Source organism: Netta rufina (assembly GCF_964035555.1).
Source record: "Netta rufina genome assembly, chromosome: W".
Taxonomy (NCBI): Eukaryota; Metazoa; Chordata; class Aves; order Anseriformes; family Anatidae; genus Netta; species Netta rufina.
The window spans coordinates 151,061-174,183 of record NC_140139.1 but is presented as its reverse complement, the minus strand read 5'-3'; the positions used below and the strand labels follow the sequence as shown (position 1 = coordinate 174,183).

At 53.0% G+C, this 23,123-nt stretch overlaps 2 protein-coding genes across 2 annotated transcripts; one reads left to right on the top strand and one right to left on the bottom strand.

Annotated features, from left to right (window-relative positions):
* Positions 1-1,282: 1,282 nt before the first annotated feature.
* GRP (gastrin releasing peptide) lies at positions 1,283-5,550 on the top strand (the record flags this gene model as incomplete). The annotated part of the gene is made up of 3 exons (XM_084304362.1): positions 1,283-1,430; positions 2,368-2,618; positions 5,497-5,550. The coding sequence occupies 3 exons, from the start codon at positions 1,283-1,285 to the stop codon at positions 5,548-5,550; spliced, it is 453 nt and encodes a 150-aa protein (XP_084160488.1).
* An 8,652-nt stretch (positions 5,551-14,202) lies between these two features.
* On the bottom strand, positions 14,203-16,111 carry RAX (retina and anterior neural fold homeobox; the record flags this gene model as incomplete). The annotated part of the gene is made up of 3 exons (XM_084304338.1): positions 15,687-16,111; positions 15,357-15,583; positions 14,203-14,655 (listed from the first exon to the last, which is right to left on the bottom strand). Exons 1-3 carry the CDS (start codon positions 15,961-15,963, stop codon positions 14,203-14,205), a joined length of 957 nt encoding a protein of 318 aa, XP_084160464.1. The 5' UTR covers positions 15,964-16,111.
* Between the last annotated feature and the right edge of the window lie 7,012 nt (positions 16,112-23,123).

The window sequence follows — 23,123 nt, the reverse complement described above, 5'->3', positions numbered from 1 at the left end:
TTCTTCGTGGCCTCCACAGTCCTCTGTTGATTCCTTCAGCGACTCACCCACCCTTTCCTCTTCAGCATCTCTTCAGGATGGAAATCCTTTCACCCATTAACTGTCAGGAAGTCGGCCAGTTCCGGGTGCCTCAGAGTGCTGGAAAGTTTACAGGGTCTCTCTGCAAGGCAAGAATAAAGTTCTGCAAACCTGAGAGTCATATTCATAAACACATGTGACAGTAATTTCATGCAATGCTGAAAATTCAAAGGAACTCTTTGCCCAAGATCTTTTTTCTCAACTTAAAATGATGCTGTCCTTTGTGTTTTGTCATTTTACAATGGTTTCTCTGCCTCAAAAAAATGCTGGAGCAACTTTTTCCCGTAAGCTCTTCCAACAGCCTGTCACCCCGTTCAGTCATTTCAGGCTAGAGCAGCAAATCAGTTCTGGGGACATTGTCGTGCTTTCTGTACGCAGGCAGATTCGTTTGGACCGTCGAGTCCTTCCAAAGGGTAGTGTAACGGAGAGGGAAGGCAGACACCCCGGCTCCCGGGTGCTGCAGCCTGGCCTGGCAGCTTGAGAGCCCCCCCCGCTCTCAGACCCGGCCGCCCGCACCCGCGCTCCCTCGCCCGGCTCCTGCGCTCCCGCCGCGGCCCCGCCGCGCTCCCGGCACGGGGCACCCGGCCCGCCCGGCCCGCCCGCGGCCGCCGCAGGGCAGCACACCCGCCAGGGGGCCGAGGGGGGCCGAGGAGATCTCAAACTTCTCAGAAGTTGCTGGCTTGCAACTGCTGGTTTACACTCGCAAATTACGAGCGAAATTGCCGGCGCTCCCCGCAAGTACGGGATCCCCCGGCGTCCCCGAGAGCGGCCGGGACGGGGCGAGCGGCCCCGGGGCAGCCGGTGCAGGGGCGATGCCTGGGGAGGGCGGCCCGACGGGGCGGCCGCAGAGCCCCGGGAGCGGCGCCCCCTCGCCTCCCCCCGCCGGAGCGGGGGGGTCCGGGCTGCGTGCGGCCGCCCCCGCCCCCGCCGGAGGCAGGCCGAAGGCACGGGGGCCGGGGGCGGCCGCAGCCCCGGCCCCGTGAGGAGGCGTCAGGCGCGGGAGCTCCGCTCGCGCCCGGTCCCGGCTCCGTATAAAGGGGGGCGGCGGCGGCAGCGCTTGGCCCAGCCGGAGTCGGAGCCGAAGCCGGAGCCGGAGCCCGGGCGGGGGCCGGCTCGCAGCGGAGGGCGGCTCGACGGCGGCACGGGCACCGGCACCGGCACCGACACCGACACGGGCAGGGGCACCGGCAGCGGCAGCGGCAGGATGGGCGGCGGCGGCCCGCGGCGGCCCGGCGCGCTGCCGCTGCTGGCGCTGGCGCTGCTGGCAGCGCAGGGCGGCGCGGCGCCCCTGCAGCCCGGCGGCTCCCCCGCGCTCACCAAGATCTACCCCCGCGGCAGCCACTGGGCTGTGGGTAAGTCTCCGTCCCGTCCCGTCCCGTCCCGTCCCGTCCCGTCCCGTCCCGACCCGTCCCGACTCGTCCCATCCCGTCGGGCTCCGGTCCACCTGCTGCTCCGCGGTCTCCGCGTCCCCGCCAGGGGCCGTCCCGTCGGCACCGCTCCCGGGAGCGCCGGGCTCTGGCCGGCACGGGGTGCCGGTGCCGGCACTTGGCGAGCGCACGGGCGATACAGGAGGGGCGATGCCGGCCGCGCCCGCCCCGGTGCTGCCGGCCCCGCCGTGCCGCGCTCCGCGGTACGGGGCTGCGCTGCACGAGGGCGCGGGTACGCGGTGACCGTGTCGCCTCCCGCTGCCTCCGTGCTCAGATCGGCAACCAGAGGCCAGCCCGAGGGCAGCTGGGCAGGAGCCGGAGCTCCCCAGCACCGAGGCGGAGCCGCTGCCCTGGGGTGCGCAGCACGGAGCCGGCCCCTCCCGGTGGTCTCCTTCGCAGCCCAGCGCCGATTACGGTTGCGTTTTAATGGCAGCAAAGCATGGGATGGCAAAAACGCATCCAGTTCAGCTGCTGGAAAGGCACTGGAGCGTAGACTTTAATATTAGAGTTCCCACATCCCACATCAAGGCAAGGAAAGTCTAAAACTTTCAGCTTCTCCGTCCAGTCCTTATTCCAGCAAATCTAACCAGGTGCCTCTCCCTAGCTCCAGGCAAAATGCGTGGTCATCTCTGCCCAGTTTGGAGAAACATTCCTTCTGCCAATGTAGGAAACCAGTTGTGCACAACACCGACAACATCTCCAGTCCCAGCTGTGCTTCAGTTTCAACATCTTCCCTGCTCTTCTCTCCCCTTCCCTCTCCTTCCCTCACACTATCGGTCAATTTGAACTTCCAGCTGATGTTTGAGCTATCAAATCCATGCCTGTCTGGGTGAATTTCATGCTACAGTCATTGTTCTTACAGGACATTTAATGGGGAAAAAGAGCACTGGAGATTTTCCTTATGGTTATGAAGAAGAAAACAAGATCCCATTTTCAGCACTACCTGAAAATATTAAGCAGCTGGATGACTCTCTGCAGTGGGAAGAAATGTCCAAATATTTGTTACGGCTGCTGGAAGGGAATGAAAATAAAAGTGCTCACTTCTCAAAAGGAGGGCTTCCCTGGTATACGAGGAACACCTGGGAGACAGATGACAATAGCAGCTGGAAAGATGTAAGTAAGACAAAATCTGTAAAAACATTCCTTAAAGTCAACTTTTGTGTTACAGTGACGTACTGGCTTCATCTAACTGTTGTGTTGTCCAGAAAAATAATAGAAATGTGCCTAATGCACTAGTCATTCAGTCAAGTAGGATTTTACTCTTGATTAGAAATTGTCAGTCACAGATTATATTGTTTATGAACTGATTTGCTACTGGGCATAAATTCGACAGGTGTTCAACAGATTGCAGTGTCCGGATTGCCTTCAAGTTGCTCGGTTGTTATATTCTTTTATTTCCTAGCACTTCGTGCTGAGATGACCACACCAACAGCAAGTTCTGTATCAACTCAGCAAAAACGAGCTAGTGTGAAAAACAGGCGTGCATGCAGAGAGAAGGCAAAGCATTGTGTGCAAAGCACATCACACCAGCTGTTCCCTTCTGTTGCCATTCCAGGTGCCATTATCATGTTTGCCTTCAAGGTGCCGCAGCCCCAAGGGATGGAGCAGCTGAACTGGAGGGTTTATTCAGCTCCTCGGTCTGCATTTGGCTCACGCCAAAGTCTTTTTCCCCCAGGCATCAGTTTTTCTGGCTGATGATGTGGACCACTACTGTGGTCATCTCTGGTCACACAAAAAGAATCTGTGGCTACAAACAAGCTTTAATGTGCACCTAGGACCAGCCTCTTCCTCGCTTAAGTTAGTGTACTTATGAGTCCTAGTTCACGAGGTAACAAGGCTGGTACAAGTACAGATTTGGTACAAGTACAGATTCACCCCTATTCTTTTGGAAAATCCTGTGAAATTCACTCATAAGGATATTTGTGAGGTTTTACAGAAAGTAATCTGAGTCTAAAAGACTTATCAAGTAAACTGCAAAATGTACTAGAAAACTCCTTTCTTTGTAATGCACGAAATTCAGAAATGGTGATAGAGTTGCAGGATTCTTCTGGTTGACATTGAAACAGCATAGAAAGAATAATACACACCATTAAAGACATCAGTGGGAAGAGTTTTTTCTTCCCATATTCTACAGTGATATTATATAGTTAATATTCCTCAGCTAACTTCACCTTGGTCTCCCTCTTGGAATCCTAGCGCAGTGGTCAGTGAATATCTTGTCACTGACTTGCATAAGGATAAAGATTTACTCATTAAAGTAAGTTGTGCTTTTACGTCTCTTACACCACTGATATGAATGGTGTCCATATGTTTCTTTCTGGCTATGGCTTTATGACAGTGATGCTTATAATAACTGTGATTAATACTATCTAAAAAGTAAGATATTTATTGCATCCTCAGCTCTGCTGTGTGCAGCTTTGTAATCAAATTAGACAAACAAATTCCATTACATTATGTAAAGAGGGAAATATTTTGACGTCTATAACTATTTTGTAATAAATCATACTTAAAAAGGACAGATATTGCCCTTACTGAATTCTGTTCACATGTGTACTTTTACCCTAAATTAATATCCAGAGTTTGGGGGTCAGGCATTGAACATATACATGGAATAATGAGGTTATTGCCTTAAGTCTCCAGAATTCTCAAATGAGGGGTAAAATAAATATGTCTTTCCTGTAACTAAGACATAGAACAACTGGCAGAACCTCATTTTGCCATAGAACCTTTTGTTTCCAATGCATAAAGTTAGTTTGTCTCTATCCTGAAGTAAAGCATAATCATGAAAGAAGTGCCAAAGCTGTCCTTTCTGCCTGTTGGACACAAACAGCTGATTATATGCAGCCTAGAGAAGATGGAAGGTATTTTTCCCATTGGCTTCGGAAAGCAAAAACCCAGCACCTAAAAATCAAACTATATATCTATATACATCTGCTTGAGATCTGCCTTCCTGATGCAGGAGACCTGAAGATTAAATGTAAGCTTTGATTTTAGAAGACTGTGATAATTTCCTAAACCTTTAATTAATGGTAATTGTTACCTTTTTTAAAAGTGGCAATGTTTATTTAAAAAAATGGAATTCTGGTACATACGAAATTCGGACATACATATATGCAGTGATAGAGGAGTGTAAATGACCTTTGGATTTTGATTCTGTAGATTTTTCTGGATGTGAGGGGTTCCATGTTGAATATACTTGGTGCTTTATTTCATGGAATTTTTCAAAAGTAACTGATGTAGTTTAAATTTTGAACTTTAAATTTGAAGTCGGAAGTTACTACCCCCAAAGTCAGAGTCTGCAGCAGTAAATACAGATATTTCCTTCAGGTAATTCAATTCAGGGTCTTGTTTATTAGCTCACATTCACTCAGTGCATTCTTCACCACTGATGCTCACACTGTGCTGTACAGTTCTCAATAACAATAAAATAATAATCATAATTAAAAAACCCTTTCTAGCAGACTGAACCAATGGAGGATAAGTATCATAGTACACACATAGCCAAAATGGCCAAGAATTGATCATAACAGGAAATTAGGCTTAGGGTGGTGTGCCTGAGTTACTTTTTCCTATATTCAGTTAATGCAAATGAAATTAGCAAATGAAGACTTTGCCTGCTCTTTATTCAGTGCGTTAACTACAATTCAAGTAGTTAAAGGACAGAAAGGAAATCTCTTCTGCAAGCTGTTCTAAGTGCAAAAAGTAAGTTGGAAAATAATCTTTAAATTGTTTCTGTGACTTGGCTTTTTATCACTAATGAGACATTATATAAATGAGATGGCAGACTGAATTATTCAGGAGAACGACTTTCCTCGTACTTCAGCAGTTGGTTATTAAGCTAACTGAGAAAAATGAGGTCTGTTTTGGAAAGATTATTAGGAATTTGTTTTTTATTTGAATACACAGAGCAGCCTGTGTATTAGGCTTATTAACTTAGTGAATGACTTTTGTCAGGACTCATCTATAAATACTATTTTTCTTTCTTTATTAGATGATGGAGTATTTGCTTCAAGTTGTGAATACGAAAGAGAACACTCCAAGCTGAAAGAAGGTCTCTAAACCTTGAAGAAATGGAATACTTTCCATAAGAGACTATGTTTCACAAACACTTGATTGTATCAGATAATCAACAAGGTTTTCTTTCTGTAAACAATATTTCCTTTGAGTAAAATATCTAAATACAAATATTCTTGTATGTTTCAGCAATGACTACACTCTACTTCATTTTAAAGGTTGCATTTTCCCACTTGAATGGCTTTGATATGCATAATTGTCATGGAAGGGTCTTCCAATTAATTATACAACGTCTATCTAATCAGTTCATCTCTTAGTTTAAAATTACATGACATTTCAACATTTGCAATAAATAGTTTGAACGAAAAGGCCGAGTTTATACTTTTATTTAATAAAATGGAAATTGGCTGTGTCATAGCTAGTAACAAAGACACAATAGAATGATTCACTTTCCACTGAAGCTCTTCTTGAATTGCTCCCGGGCCTGTCATTTTGTTCAATAAGGGGGAGCTGACACTGCCTTCTCAAGGTAGCTCTGCACCAAGTGCAGGGAACGCGATGCACTGCCACGGCAGGCAGCAGGCAGGTCTGCTGAGCGATGCTCTGCCTTGTTTGACTCAGAGGCGAAGTGGCAGCTGAGCGTGTTCCCCCCCCCCACATGCACTCCTACAGATGTGACTAGCAGGTCCAGCACCTTCATGTTTCCACAGGAGTCTAAAGGAAGAACATTGCCTCCCAGGAGAACAAGTGAGTGACACCTTTTGTGGGGCTACAACACATTTTAGCTAAGCAATGCTCCTTGCTTACTTGTAGTTTTCAGTACACAACTGGACAGTCCCTTCATCAAAAACCCAGACAAGGAGATAATGTGCTGCCACCTCTCAAGTGAGAGCACTGACAGACCAGATCGTAAGGATGGGGGGAAGCCCAGCACAAAGCAGGAGAAGCAGATCTGGACAAAGATCTATCTTTAGCGTAGTTTCTACCTTCCTTGGCCCGCGCTGTGGAGCAGGAGTGTTTGTTCAAGTCATGGGCTCACAGCTGTGCCTGTGTGATGCAGCTACAAGAAGGATCTGGAAGTTTTGGTAATAGACTGTCTCATCATGACAGGAGTAACAGACCTGGGTCAGAGAAGAATGAATAAGAAAGAAAACGGTGCCTCCTAAAACAGCAGTGCCACAGTCCATGAGCTGTTTACTCACCACAAGAGCAGGGGCACCAGCGTTTGCTGTTCATTAAACACCAGAGCACAGGCTGAGCCACTGTGTACTCGGGGATAAAAGGTTAGGAGGGTTAAGGAGAAAGTAGGCAAGAGAGAACAGGACCTGCACCGGCGGGACCTTGCAAGGAGCATGCCTGCAGAGCAGGGCACTGCAAGGTGGCCAAGATGTTAGGCAAGCACAGGTCAGAGCCAGATGTCAGAGCGCCCCATTTTTCAGTACCACTACTGAGGCATCTTCATCCCTTTCGGAGCATCAAGCCTTGTAGCTAGTGGTCTGAACACATCTGAATCTCTGATGCAGTTGTTTAGGGACTTCTTAGGTACACCGGTGTGCACTGACTGCTGGGGAAGGATCTGGAAAAGGCATCACTGAGACACTCGGGTGTGAGCTGGCTTCCACATTGCCCACTCTAGGTTCAGGCAGCTGTGAGCAAGCCCAGCCACAAACCATGCATCTGAGATGCATGACTGATGGCAACAATGGACTTCAGGCACTCGCAAGCTAGCTGTGCAGGTTGGAGAGATCTCATGATGGGAGCTGAGCATTGAGGCCGACCAGGCTACAGAAGGCAATTCACAGTTTGGCACTCTGTCCAGGCAGTGGGATATACAATATCCTGCTCGTTCACTGGTATGCCCTCCTTTGGCATAATTGCATTTATTGCATTTCCCCCCTTAAGAGGATGGAAGATTTGGCTTTAGGACCCTCTCAGTTCAAGGCTAGTGTGAACCTCCAGTTTCTATTTGAGCGACACAGCTTTTGGGGATATTGACTGTGATAGCAAATAGCATCTCCCGACTCTTCTGCGGGCCGTAGCGGACCCCGGCGGCTCCCCCTGCCCGCCAGGCCGCACTCCTGTGCCGGGCGGTGCCGCAGCCCTGGCCCAGGCTGCCCAGAGAGGGGCTGGGGGCAGCTCGGGGAGGTCTCCAGCAGCCGCCGGGCCGTGGGGCTGGGCACCCTGCTCGGGGGGCTGCTGGGCCGGGGGACCAGGGGCACCCGGGGGAGCCTCCGAACCCAGCCGTGCCGTGTACCGGGGAGCCGACCACGCGGCGCATCGGCGAGGCGCCCGCCCTGCCGCAGCACGGGCCCGCCTCACGGACCGCCGCGGCCGCCCGGCGGGACGGGCCCGGTGGCGCAGCTCCGCCCGGTCCCGGCAGGGGGCGCCCCCGGCCAGCGGATGCCTCGCAGCGGACGCAGCCCCGGGCCGCGGCGCCCCCGGCCGCCCCCGGCCCCTCGCCGTGCGGGAGAGCGGTCAGTAGACGGCCGGTGGTTACCTGCGCGCTTCGCTGCAGGTATCCTGGGCTCCAGGGCAAATTCCGGGCACCTCAGCGAGCATCCCAAATTAGGACAGCCGCGGCGGAGACCCGGTGGACTTACCTGCTGGCCCGGGGCGTTTGTCACTCGAGCCTGCTTACCGCTTCCCATTTCTCCTTTTTCTGGCCGATCACCGCCCTGCCCTGAGACAGCGTGAGACCTGGCCCACAGGTAGGATTGGCACCTCAGCGAAATCGCTCTGCTTTCATGGCGTTCCAGCCCTGCCTCCCCTCCCTCACACCACACGAGGCGGAAGGACCTTGCTCAGCATGCTGCAGCTCAGCCAGCACCACGCACCCCCAGGGATATGATGCCATCCCTGGAAAGTTTTCCTTATACATCTGAATCAGTCGTCCCTCACCCTGCCCTGTCGGTGGTGAAGGCAGAGTGGAGGAAGGGGTTGAGCCAAATCAGAAGGGCACTTGGGAAGGTGGCTTTGAGTTTTCATGTGGCCAAAGGCACTCAAGGCGTGCGTGTGTTGCACACCCAGGAAGGAGAAGAAGCCTAGCCCAAAAGCCGAAGCTCCATCCAAAGGCTCAGGCAGTCTTCGTACAGACTCCAGGTGGGATCCAAAGCACAGCACCTGCTGCCACCAGCAGCCTTGGCCTCTGGCTGTGGGTCTGAGGGAGCAGGGCTCTCTCTCTTGCAAAGCCTGTGTGGTATGTACCAGGCCTGTGTGGATGGCTCAGGCTACCCGAAAGGGGTCCCAAATGTCACTAAAAGCATATGCATAGGTAACTCAGTCGTACCATCCCTGTCTGATGGCTGGGTAAGTCATGTGTCTCTGAGACACAGTTTCTCTGCGTGTTAAATGGCACTCTCCTGTTCCACAGAGGCAGCATCTAATAAACTAGAAAGTATATGGCAGGATCTTGCAGGGAGGGGGTAGGGGATCAGCATGTTTATGATGGGTTCACCATAAACACTAGTTTATGGCATCTGCATAACCCTCTGCAGATTTGCCTGCCATACAAGCCATGCTGTGTTTGAGCTATTCTGCAGCCAGCAGTGGCATTTGAGCAGGAGAGGGCTGCTGGTGGGCCAAACTTTCTGAGGAGCCATTTATTTAAAAACACGGCTTAAAACTAGCATCCCCTCCTTGGTATTCTGGGTTTGTCCAGTGTTCTGTCTTACTCCATGCAGCTGCCCCCTCTCTGAGAAGGATTCAATAGAGAGACATCTGACCTACCTGAGATGGTCAGCAACTGGAACACCATCCTCTTTGTTTACCCCAACACTCCCTTCTTTGAGTATCAGTTGCCAAAGCTTCAGTTCTTGCCATCCAAATTCCTACTGCCTACAGTTAAACTCTTTCTTGAAAGTCTTGCCTAGCTGACTTTAACTTCTTTTCTGTACAGGACCAGAGCTTATTTCATGGTTGTTAGTGGGGCAGAAATTTCATATGCCAAAGAGATGACAGCCACATGTCAGCCAATTTTCACATCATCCATTGGCAGGACATGGAGATGCTAGGAGAGAGGAGACACAATATTCACTGTGCCAGAAAAGTTGGTAATGTTGTCAGGGTGATAATGTCCTAATCAGTATCTCCTTCCTTGCTTTTTATTCTGCTCTCTTTTGTTTGATTTATTCCATCATTTGCTCCCATGACGGGATTTTATAAATGGGTACTCAGTGGCTGACAAATTATAATGAAGGAAGTCAATAAAGTTTCAAGTTTATATCCCATGGCATCAGTGACACAGGACAATGCTGACTGCATGGAAGAAAGAATTTGAATGTCTGGCCCAAAAACACTGTAGATGAAGGAAAAACCCTTGAATTAATGCCTGTTGGAGCTGGATTTCACATTATGTCCCAATAGGAGGTACCTGAACGTTCTTACTTGCAACCCCTGCCAGATGTAGCTGAGGCAGCTGGAAAGAAGAACCTTCAGGTCTCCATCTCACCTGCAGACACTAACAAGTCCTCAGCAGAGGAAGGGAACAAAATTGCCCCAGACTCCCACAGCCCAGAAAAGAAATTTGAACTGTGACTGAGCTCTGTGTGCTTTCATCTCTGGGGCTGTGACCTGTCATGGCTGTAGAGCAGACACCATGGCCAGCTCGCTGCTGTAGAGGGGTGACAGCAGGGTGTACTAATGAGTGCCAACCTACATGGCCACATCTCCTGACACCATCCATCAGGGACTGAGAGAGCCAGTCTTGCTTCACTGGAAAGCAGCTGAGCCAAACTGTGGGTCAGAATTCTACTCAACTTAAATAGGTCAGGATTCTTTGTGAGTTTTCTTGAATACTGACAGGATTTTGAGCAGGGTTGTGAAAGAAAAGAGATTAGAATATACTTTCTGCTGAGAAATGGTGGCATTGAGACCAAGTTTCATGATGACATTTTATTTGTAACTACTAATTCAGAGATCTTCAAAGCTCTTGATGATAATTGTCTTCTCTCCTGCATAGCTCATGCTATTGACCTGTACAAAACTTTACAGAGCACTTCTCTATATTAAGCCTGGGATTTCTGTCTGGGTAAAAGCAGCCAAGCCTGATGGAAAGACTTCTCAGGAAAAGCTGTCCGCCTCTCCACATTTCATATCTTAATGAGAAATCACCCAGGATTAACCTCATTTGCAAGTGGAGAGATTGCTACAGGTGAAGCAGATGCAGAGATGGTGATTCAATTTTACTTTTCCAAAATTCTGAAGCCAAATGCACAGTGGGTGATCTCATGATCTGTATAATATGAATAAATGTATATCTATCCATCCTCTCCCCAGGTAAAAAACATGAAGCTCAGACAGGTCGTGTGGGATTTACCTGGAAATGTATTGGAATGCTTTCCAAACATAGCTAGGGTCCTAGCTCAGCCTGTTCATTCAATTAAAATGCAATTGGAAGGAAAGGGGAAAGAGCTCCTCAGCTACTGATACTGGCTGCCTTCCCCATGGCCAATTTAACTATGAGTAATTCCCTTTTGACCGGTAGCAGACATACACTGTCTTGCTTCCCAGTCCCAGCAAGGTTTGCCTCTCCCGGCTCATCACATCCCCTGAGCAAGGAGATGCGGTACCCCCAGGAGAGCATCTGTGCACATCTGTGTGTGTGGAATGGTGGCAAGGATTTGTCCCGCATGTACAGATCCCTCCCAGGAGTCTCCCGGGGCAGCCCCTGCCAAATGCCCCGTAACCAGGACACTGAGTGAAGACCAGGCCACACTTCTAAAAACTCTGAGTGTTTACAGCTTCACCCACCAAAGCCTACACACTGCCATGAGCGGTTACCCTACCAATAATCTCAAGTTACTATCCAATAACCTCAAGTACCTGTTCCCATGTCCTGGCCACCCTGTCCTACAAGTCCACTTCTCTCAAATGCCATGGTTAGCATAACAACCTTTTCTGTCTGAAATTGTCTCCATTGCAAGGGCGTAGATTTCTTAATATTTTCACTTGCTATCTTTTATTGGTGTAATTTTTCCTTAGAACTTCAGATGTTGCAAAGAAGTTTAATATAGACACTAACAATACTAGCTTGTTAATACAATTTAAGCAAAAGAATAAATAGATCACTCAGAAACAGCCAGGCTAAGAGTCTTAGCAAAGTTAGAGTAAAGAAGTGGTTAAGGATCTAGATGATTTAATCCACTTTTAAGAAAAGGTTTTACAGTGAGCAATTAGATGCTGGTTAAGGAATTAATCACTAATGGGTCATTAACTCTGACTGCCATTGTACAGTTAACAAGCCGAGGCAGGATTATTAGACTCAGCACCCAATTAAGTAGGAGAAGATATTTACAACAAACTGAACAAATGAGCTTTTAAAATGGAATGGGACAATTTGAAAGAAAGTGTAGGAATACAGGAAACCAGACAAGGTAGGAGAGAGATGCAAGTTCTGTCCCTTTATTGGTTTTAAAAATATTTACCTCTCTGTGACCACTCATGTTTAGCAGATTAGAATGTTTCTTTTTAGCAATAAACTTGTCACTTTCCTTGAAGCACACAACTGATCTTTGTGTGTAGATAATCCATTGCAGGGTTCACATTTACAAAATATAAAAAAGACCTGCTTAATATCCAAGTAAAAGAACAATTGACACAGCTTGACATAATTACCATTTTTTGCTTGCAGATTTTGGATCAAGAGCTTGATAAAAGTGAACAGGTGTCTTCACTTTGCTGTCCTGTCGCTGTCTGTTATTAGTGCTTGACTCTAAGTTACTGAGCGTCAATGCTGATTCCGGTGCTGAACAGAAAGTCAGGGGGTCTTTCACGTGGCTTTGCAGGACATAGGAGAATAGGAGGCAACAGGGAGGGAGGGTAATAGCAGCAAAATGGGGGAGAACACCACTGAGATCTCAGGGTTTTGCTTGCTAATCGTGAGCAAGAAGCACGGGAAACAGGTTTTGGGTGACAATTAAATGCATTCATGTGCAGGAGGGTTTTAAGCCGAGTAACACCAAGCGGGACTGTTCCTGTCCCTGGGGTACCAGGGTGTGTGCAGCCTGTGTAGACATCTGTTAATGCGTGTCTTCTTTTGACGCAGCCCAGGTGTGCAGGCACATCACAAACACGAGGAGACATCTCTCCCTCACAGCCACCGGAGGAGATGTGCCTTACTGCAAGCCCCGTATTCTGGGCATCCTCAGCGATACAAAGCTCACCTGTAAAAGGGGCAGCGGGGCACACCTACATGCCCCCCAGGCCAGCACGGCTGGGGAAGGGAAGCCCGGACACAGCATGGGGCCTGATACAAAGAGGCAGGCTGGATGCGCACAGAGGCCAAAGAGGGAGGGAAAGGCGTTTTCAAAATAAAGGGATTCTCATTATTATCTGCAAAAGGAGCTCTCCAGACAACGGATGGGGCTGCTGTGGAGGAGGCTGTGAAGGGATGTTTAGAAACTGCTGTCTGAGGTTAAAAAGCTCCCTGAAGTGAAGCTGAACAAAGCTGACATACTTGTTTCTGACAGGACTCTTAAAGATACGCACAGATTGTGAAAATATAATTAGAAGCCAGCCTTTGTCTGGCCACAACGAGTGGGAAATGGTGAAAGGAGAGGTCTCCCAGTCTGCATTGAATCATCCCCAGGACACAATGAGGACGCTTGTGCATCCTTCTCCCTTCCCTAATGAGAAACGTTAATTGCCACAACCTCCAGAGTGTGCAGAGCGCCCCGTGCCCAGTGGAGGAGAAGGGGTGTTTCATTACAGCTTCTCAGCCCCATTACGGGCAGTAACGGAGATAATGGAAAATAAAGATGCCGCAGATTTAGTTTAGGCAACTCGGGAAGGGTGCTGTGCAGTGTGGGGTGAGCGCGGCCCAGTGCCTTGCCAGCACCCCAGCCTTGCCAGGCCAGCTGCCCCAGTCAGCCCCCACGCAGCGGCTGGGCTGAGGAGCCAGGAGCCTGCAGGACCTACCGGACCCTTCTCCGAGGTGGTGGCGTGGGCTGGCAGCCCAGGATGGGGGCAGCAAATCCCATCCAGCCCCCAGGCTGTCCTGCTGGGTGTGGGAACGCTGCAGCTGGGCCCTGGTGGGGCCCCGGCCACTCTTTGCAGAGCATGGAGCCACTGGCTGGGTGTGCGCCCGCCATGGGACCACACCTCTGGCCCCATCAAGAGCCCCCGGCAGTGACTGAAGGGAGCCACCACAGCCAGGGGCAGGGGGAAGCATGAGACCCCCAGCAAGGCTAGGCTGCAAGGAGGGAAAGGGCCACGGCCAGGCCTGCGGCTCCCCACCACACGCCAGAGGCAGCGAAGGACCTGGCCTGGGCAGCCCCCTTGTGCAGACACACAACGCACAGGCTTCACACCAGTTGTGGCATTTAATGGTGCAAACAGAAAACCCTCCCCAGATCACACAGGCCTTGGTTCCCAGCCACCCTACGCCGCTCTTCGCCCTACTTCAGCTTTTATTGCAACTAAAGCATCCAGCCAAGAAGGGAGAACGAAAGAGATTTTTTTCCTAAGCTATGATCTGACCCCTAACTCCGCAGGGCATGTGGAAAAGGAGATTAAAAAGACCACAAAATACAAAGCAAGCCAGGGCATGGGGAAAAAGCTGGTGTGAGGGACAGCCCTCCGTTGTCAGGTCCTTGTCCAGGGGAGTCAGAGTGGGTCAAGGGTGTCCCTTGGGCATCCCGGTACCAGCCTTCCCAGTGCTTTTGTCCCAGGTGCTGGAAGAAGGAGCTCAGATCGTCTGCCAGGGTTTGCCGATGGACTGGATGTGCTCCTTGGCCTTCATCCGCAAGGCAGCAATGCTGGTGTTGCGTGGGTCCGCCTCGTCCAAGGGGAACTTGTCCACAAAGGTGGCCCCGCACTGGTAAGGCGGCGGTGGCCCCATTGCCCCCAGGGGCTGCAGCGCGTGGGTCACAGCCGGAGAGTTCAGGAAGGGCGGTGGCGTGTAGCTGCCAGGCAGGCTCTGCGGAGAGGCCACAAAGCCAGGCAGGCTCTGCAGGGCTGTGCCGCTAGGCACAGGCGGGCTGAGCCACGTTTCCAGGGGCAGGCTGCTGCTGAGGGGGCCCATGGGGGTCGCCTGTGGTGAGCGGTTGAAGGAGAGTATAGGTGAATCCTGAAGCTTCATAGAGGTCACCTCCAGCTTCTCCTGCCGCCGCCACTTGGCCCGTCTGTTCTGAAACCACACCTGCAAGCACAGCCGTGTTAGCCAGGCACCGCTGCCCCCGGACAGCGCTGCCACTGCCACGGAAGGCAAAGGCTTCCCCGGGCACAGAGGGAAACATGAGATGGAGCAGAGGGAATAGAGCAGGGCAGGGCAGGGCAGGAGAAGGCACCGAGGCAGGAGCGGACTTGGAGGTGCTTCCCCGTGGGCTTGGGGAAGAAGCGTGGTGAGGGCCCTCTGGAGACACCCTGCCGCTGGCCGGGCACGGGCTGTGCGGAGCCACCTTGGGGCCGCGCCGCTCCCGGCTCCACCGCCCGGCTCTGCCGCCCCGGTGCCCCGGAGCGGGACACGCCGCTTAACCGGCGGCGGCCAAACGCGAAACGGCCCCGGGCTCCGCCGGTCTGTGCCTGCCGCGTCGGGGCCGTGCGAGCGGGGCCAGCCGGAGACGAGCCCGGAGCTGCGGCGCAGCCCCGCGCCCCGCGGTGCCGCTCGGCCGGGCGCCGGCCGGGGCTCCGGCAGCGGCACCGGAGCAGCGAGGCCGTCGGCGCGGCGGGGCTGAGCGCCTCCCGCTGCCACGAGTGAGGGGCCGGGCCGAGCCGGGCCGGGGGCTGCCGGCGCCGGCAACGCGCGGCTGCGCCGAGCCCGGCCGGGCCGTGCTGCACCAGCACTCCCGGGGCCGGGGCCGGGGCCGGGGCCGAGGCCGGGGCCGTCCGTGCGGGCGTTACCTGCACGCGGACCTCGGGCAGGTTGACCTTCATGGCCAGCTCCTCGCGGCTGTACACGTCGGGGTAGTGGGACTTCTCGAAGGCGCGCTCCAGCTCGTGGAGCTGGTAGGTGGTGAAGGTGGTGCGGTTCCGCCGGTGCTTCTTCTTGGGCTGCTCCTCGTCCGACGGCTTCCCCTCGCCGCCGCCGGCGGGCAGCTCGGGGCTGGCGCTGCCGGGGCAGTACGGCTCTGCGGGGGGAGAGAGGCGAGTCAGCGGCAGCGCGGCCGCCCGGGGCGCGGGGAGAGCCGCCCGCCCGCCCGGGACCCGGCGCCCCTCGCCCGCCGCGCTCACCTTGGAAGCGCTCGGCGCGGCCCTGGCGCTCGGCCGGCGGCGGCTCCCCGAGCATCTTGGGGAGGCCGTGCCGGGGACCCCGCTTGTCCGCCTCCTTGGCGCTGCCGGCGCCGCCGTCGGGCGGGAAGGGGCCGAGGAGGCCGTCCTCCTTGCTGAAGCCCAGGATGGCCTCGATGCTGTGCAGCCTCGACGGGTTCCCCCCGGGGCTGCGCGCCGCCGGAGCCGACAGCGAGAAGGCGCCCTCGGCCATGGCGAGCGGGGCGCCGGGCGGGTGCATGGGGCGGCCGGCCCGGGGTCCCGGCGCGGCGGCGCTCCCGCCCGGCCCCGGGGCGGCGCGGGCAGCTCTGGCACGGCGCCGCCCGGCGGGCTGGCCTCCTTGGGGCGGGGGAGGAGTGCCGGGGGGCGGCGGGCCGGAGGGAAGGCGAGGCCCCGCGCCGCTCCGGCCTGGCGGGGGGGCAGGGCATCCCCGGGGCCCCGCCGCCGCCGCCCGCTGGCCCCCCGCCCCTCCGGCCCCCCCGGCGCCGCCGCCGCCCCCGCCTCTCCCCGCCCCGCCGGCCCCGGACGGCACCGGGCGACGCCACCCGAGGCGGGGCTGGGCGGCCCCCCGCTGCCGCCGGGGCCGGCCCTGGCCGGGCGCCCCGCCGGGCCCCGCCGCCGCCGCAGCCCCGCGGCCGGCCGAGCGCCGTCGGAAGCCGTCGTGGGACAGGCGGGGGGGAGCGACCCGGCACGGCGGGGCCCGGGGCGCGGGGGCCGCTTGGCGGTAGCGCGGAGGACGGGCCCGGGGCAGAGGCTCCCGGAGCACCCCCGCGCACACGCTCCTCGCCCCGGCAGCTCCAGCCCACGCCTGTCCCGCGCCTTTGGAGGGCGCCTCGGCCGCGGAGGCGGTGTTCGTCTCGGACGAGAGGCGCGAGGGGGCCGTGGCACTGTCCCGCGGCTAAATGCAGAGGGTGAAAAGCCCCGGGGGTAAAAGCTGCTGCTGTGGTCCCCCGACGGGGTACTTGCCCTGGGTTCGGCAGCCTTCCAAGTCACGTTTACTGCCCGGGTGAAAACGCACGTGGGCTTTTTGGGAGGATGAGCTCCGGAGGTATCGGGGCGGGGGTGGTGGTGACTGGGCTCAAGTTGTTGGTATCACTCCCGAGAGGACAGAGGACGACAGGCCATGTGAGCAGAGCCAATTCGGCAGCCCAGTCCCCTGCTGAGGGAGTGGGGCTGGAGGCTAGAAGGCAGGACAGGGTGCATGGGACATCTACAGTTTGCTTTTGAAGGTGAGGTGGAGAGCTGATCCCACACCCTGCTTTGCACCGGGCTTGGTGGAGGACATGAGCTCAACGCAGTCCTAACTGGGGAACAGCATCGTGTCTCCCGCCTCCAACTTACTTCTTTCTGCATTATTATTTTCCCTGCCTTTCTCTTTCCTTCTCTTTATCACTTTTTCCTGCTAGCACCTGCCCATTTCTTTGAGGTACCAACCATCTTTTGTCCCAGCTAAAGTGACAAACACAAAAGCGTCAAAGTGGTTTTCAGCCTGCATTTAGCTTCAAAGATGCTTCCATTTCGAGCCTGAGGAGGGTGTATGTGAGTGAAAAACATTGGTACTGCTTCTTCCAGATACACGTGCTACTGAAAGGTATGGCTTCTTCCCTCAGGATATCTTCACTCCATCTTTGTGTCTTCCTCCCGATTGGCAGCGTTTGCTTCAGCCCTCGCCCACACCTTTTTAAGGTTTATGGTCTGATGTCCCAAAGTTAATTTCTTGTAGCTCAGCAGCTTTTCCTAATCGTTCCAGGTGAGGTCTGCCCTCACTGGCTGCTTCCAGGGAGAGTGAGAGGGGGGGTGGGAGGAAGCTCAGCCATCCATTGGCAAAGAGGGAAGAGGCCAACAGAAGAGACAAAAAAAGGTTAGTGTGGCTTTTGTGCACGATATAAAAAGCAAGTCAATACCATTGTAGGGGCATTGGAGGGTACTCAAAGCAATCAGCCAGGGGCCATTGTGTTCCTTTAATCTACATGTGTATTTCCCAAGAACTCCATTAGCGAAGATGAATGAACTGTGCAATGTCCCTAATTTCTTCTAATTTGGAGCTGGGTTTTTATGGCACTCACAACCAGCACTAAACATGCCTGTTCCTCCAGAAACCCTGGGCACACTTGGGAATCCTTTTTGCTTGTTGTAGCACACAAACACACACACACACACACACACACACACACAAAAAAAAAAAAAAAAAAAAAAAAAAAAAAAAAGCAAGGAAAGCAAGGTGAGATGAAGCAGCATAAGCTTTTCAGTCAGACCCTGGCCTGGCAGTTAAGAGCCACGAAGGGTATTGGATCGTGGCACAAATGCAGCTTTTCAGGTTCCTGTCAGAATTGGCAAATACAGGAACAAGACTCAGAATTTTTGCTATTACTTCCAATGTGACATACAGCAGAAGACTTCCACCCCAAAGCAGGGTGCACATTGCACACCGTACATGAGAGACCTTCCTCCCCAGTAGAGCAGTCTCCTCCCTCCTCAGCAGTAGATCATTACAGGCGTACAGAAAGTCTAGAGCCGTTTTTGTCATTGTTTTTGCAGAGGAGTGGAGTTGCTGAAGGAAGCAGCGACTCCCTGGGTCAAAACATGTAAAAATATGGAAAAAACTGTATCAGAGCAGAGACCAGCTCTGTCTCTTCCAGCTCTGGAGCTGCCTTTTCTCTCTTGCCCTGCTTTATACATGCTGACTTCAGTGCCCTGACACACACACACATGAAGCATCAGATGGCACTGAGGAGGGAGGTTCTGACTGCAGCACAGAAACTCTGATGGTTCCTCAGAAACTCTGATGGTTCCTCTAATAGTCAGAGACTAACAGAGAGAGTTTAGGGTGGCGAATGAAAGGGGGGCATCTGAACATTTCCTTTAGGGTCTAATGCACTGGCTGCTAGCTGAATCTCTGTTGTCACAGTCTCCTGGGATATGTCTCATAGGTATGAAGCCTAAAAAAATTGATGGTACGTCACAGCTTCACAAAGACCATTGCTCTTTGGAAATGTACAGGGCAATCAGATCTGAGAATATTCATTAGGTAATCAAGTAGGTGCGATTTATTACTTGTCTATCCAAAGGCGGCCCCTGATCCACCACCTTTTTAATTTATTAATATTAGTTTCAATGCATTATTGCAACAGTTATTGCTGAAATTATGTTTGGAAGCTAACAAGAATTCTTGAGATGGAGAATCTCTAAAGTGCAGCTGTCCCCAATGCCTACTTCTGGTTTATGCATAATGAAGACTAAATGGGAATAGTTTTGAACCTGTTGATGCTGTTAAGAGAAGTGTACTGGATGGGGCTTTGCACAGTGAAATTGGCACCATAAAATGCCCCAGATTCGTGTTTCCTTTTCTCTTGTCTTTATGTCAAGCCGAAATAATTTACTGCCTTGTAGAGAAGACATCTGAAGCTGAAGTCAGTCTGCAGGTGAGAAATCATTCTCCAGACCAGTGATGTTCAGCAGGGATTGCCACCCTGAGAGATGAACAGGACTTTCAAGGTCAGACAGCAAATCGACAATGTAGGGGGAATATTCATCCAGCAGGAACCTGTACCCTGCTGCAGTTTGCATGCTCTGAATCACATCACAGATTGTTAAAAGCTATAAAAACTGACTTTGCTTCTCTCTCTGCAGAAGTTTGCAGTTCAAGAATCTCTTTGAAAGCATGATGTATGAGAAAGCTGCTGCCTCCCCATCACTTCAGCACTTGTACCTTGACAGTCACCTCCTGATTCCTTTCTGGTGGGATTTTTCTCCTCCATCTCTAGGAAAGCTTTTTTTTTTTTTTTTTTTTCCTTTTTTTCTTTTTTTTTTCCCCACCAGGACAGAAACCCCAGGGAGCACTGGCTGGAGTGAGCTGCTGCCAGTGCTTGCCTCGGTGGTGGGCACAGGAGCAGCCATGGCTGTGGCAGGAGTGGGGGTGGCCACGTCAGGACGGTAAGTGGCACGGGCCTGGTGCAAGGGCTCAGGCTTTGGGTTTGCCATGCTTGAACATCCCTCCAGGGCGGGGGAGTGGAGGTTCATGCTGTAAGGCTATATTAATGAAATCCTTCTTTACTTGTTTTCCAATTAGCCTAATTGAATTCGGATTGCTTAAAAGTGGGCACCAGAGACATTTATCTTGATGGGATGACGGCCTTGAGCTCCAGCGATCCTATTAACTGTAAGAACCCAAATCCCAGGTAGGGCAGGTCCAGCAGTAGCTCCCATGTGACCTAACGCCTTTAATCTGCTCCTCTTCCGTGCAGCTCACACACACACGTGCACATACAGCCATGTACTCATATGCACACATGCGCACAGGTGCATGCACATATATACATGTGGATTTGCACACACATGCACAAAACACACATACACATGCACACACAGACAAGCACGCACATGCAGTATCTAACTCTTTAGGTTCCAGCAGCCTTAGGAGAAAGATTATTTAGTGAAAGACCTTGGAGAAATACCTTACTTTATTGTCCTTACGAGTTCACAGAATCAAAATCCCAGACTCACAGACCGGTTGGGGTGGGCAGGCAGCTCCTGGTCCCCCCAGCCCAGCAGCCCCCCGAGCAGGGTGCCCAGCCTCACGGCCCGGCAGCTGCTGGAGACCTCCCCGAGCAGCCCCCAGCCCCTCTCTGGGCCGCGGCACCGCCCGGCACAGGAGTGCGGCCTGGCGGGCAGGGGGAGCCGCTGGGGCTCCGCTACAGGGCTGCCGCTGCGCCTGGACATGGGCAGCACTGACAGAAGCCTGCTTTTTCATCGCATCATCTCTTCAGGTATTTATGTAGATAGGTGTGTTTAGACACACTGATGTATTTATATACATCTATTTATATTAATTGAGTCAAATTGGTGTCAGCATGCTGCTTGCCTGCCCTCTGTGCTCCAGGCTCCCCGTGAATCGTCCCCAGGGCTAAGCCTAACGAGCTGTGGGGAGGCCTCAGTGCTGAGGCCCTGCGAATGCTTCACCCCTGAGAAATGCTGCACCCCTGAGGCTGATGGCAGTGCCCAGCTCTGAGGGATCCCTGCACTCCAGAGGCCACACTGGCTGCTTGGGGATGGGGGCAGCTGGGAGTGGTGCAGGCCCTGCCGTCTCTGGGGTCCGCTGGTTTCACCCCAAGCCTGCTGCCCTTGCCCACGGGTCACTGGGAGCTTTCTGTGGTGGAGGTGCCGCCTGGCAGTGGTGGTCCTGGGGTGCTGGCTGTCATGGTTGGGCACTGTCAGCCCCTCCATCCTGCCTGCAGCCCAGCAGGGCCTCAGCACCACTTCTGCTGCCTGCCACCACCACTCCTGCCTTCTAAAATAAGCACATGGCTCCTCCAGACAGCGCCCGGGGCAGCTTCCTGAATCCCCAAACAATTGTGGGAGCCAGGACAGCTTTTACCCCATAGTTCTGCAGCTGCTGTGGGAGGATGGGGACAGCTGGTGCCAGAGGGGTGAGCTGCACCGTGCTGCCCAGGGTCAGCCAGCAGGGCAGATTTGCGGCCAGGCCCTGGCCATCATGCTGACCCACACAGAGCTGCTGGGGCAATTTGGTGCAGTGGCGCTGGCCCCACCAGCCCAAGGCACACCCAGTGCCAGCCCGGGAGCAGGCGCAAGCCCTGGCAGCCCAGGGAGACGCCAGTTGGAGCGGAGGCCATGCTGGACTGAGAGTTTTTACATCTACAACACTAAAAATGGTGCCAATGGCAACCCAGGCTGCTCCAGCAGCAGATCAGATTGGCTGTGGCCAGCACCAGGGCCAGGCAGCGTCCCCTGCCATGGACGGGGTCCCTGATCCATCCCACGCCAGCCCCCAGCTACCTCCCAGCCCCGCTTGCCTCTGCTAACCCTGATTTTTTTTTTTTTTGAATCTCGTTAATCACTTGTTTGGTGATTCTGACTGTACTTTCTTCTCTGACCCTTTAAACCGTGAAAATGCTGATCCTATATGTGCTGACGAACTTAATTAGCTCCTTTAAACCACCAGATGCTTTCAATAAGATTTTCTGGATGTCCCAGGCACATTTTAATTCAAAGGTCAAAAGTCTTAGACTTGTTTACTGTGGTGTTTTAGAGATAAAATAATTCACCCTGTAAAGTAACAGAACAGTGTGGAGACACCTACCAGCTTTATATAAATACAGAGGGAAGAGTGTTTTCTTGGGGACTGCGGTGGGGGAAATGTTTAATAACAGGCTTTAAAACAACTTTGCAACTCAGATTTGAGCAGTCATTGCCAAGCTTTCTCAAGAAGATTGCAAGCAGCCAAGAACCCTCCTGCACAGAGGTGTCCCATGGGCCAGCATCTGCCACCTATGCCCGCCTCTCCACTGGCAGCTCTGGCATCATGGCCATCTCCCAGCTCCACCAGCTCCCAGCAGGATGGGACCAAGCACGGTGCACAGCTGGCAGGGCAGGGACTCTCCAGCCAGGGCTGAGCCCTGCTCTGCCTCGTGGAGGCACAAGGGCAGCCTGCAGGTGCTGCCTGGATTCACCGGAGAATCCAGATGGCCAAGCAGGCAAGGCACGTGGCAGGTTCTGTGTCTGTTTGCCCCTTGGCACTGCCGCCATGCAGCTGTGGGTGACTGTTGTCCCACTCTGCAAGGAGAGGTGCTGTCCAAGTGCATGTGGCAAGCTGCTCTGGGCTGCCACAATGGGGGGACTTAAGCTGCCAGATAAAGAGGCAGGTGTTCTTCCTGTACTTAAGTCTGAGGAGACCCAGCTGTCTTCTGCATCCCTTGGAAGATCCTCCCTGTTGGTGGTGGGGCCTTCCGCAAAGTCAATCCATAGGACCACCCAATTTTTCTCCACAAAACTCTAATTTCCCAGGGCTTGGCAGAGCCACCACAGGTGGTGAAGGACATGACCCAGCACTGGCAAAGGGAATTCAGAACAGGGTGAATTGCACATCTGGAGCACACTCTGTGCTTTGTAGACCAATCTTCTGTGCTTTGGAGAAGAGAAGAGAGAGGGGAGGGGAGAGGAGAGAAGAGGAGAGAGGAAAAAAGGGAAGCAAGGAGGGAAGGAAAGAGAAAGAAAGGAGACAAATCATATTTAGTGCATTTATTCATTTTGAATGAATATTTTTACTTGTTTGGGTGGAGACAGAGAAAGAGAGAGACTTATAAACCTGTAGGAAGTTGCTACACACAATCACCTGCATATTTCATTCACAGACTATCTCTTGTAAAACTTACAAAGTACTTCATTTCACAGAATATTTGGGCTCCTCATGAGCAGCATGGTATGCATCAGCCATGTGTTAGAGCAGTATGGCCCCTGTATGGATTAGCATGCGTGGTAACTCATTGCGGTGCAAGTGCAGAGACAGGTCGATGTTCACATCTGCCTTAAGCACAGGGCTCTGCCCCACAGGGCCAGAGAGGTGTCCTGTGCTGGCCCAGGTTGCTCGGGTCTCCGGGCCAGTGG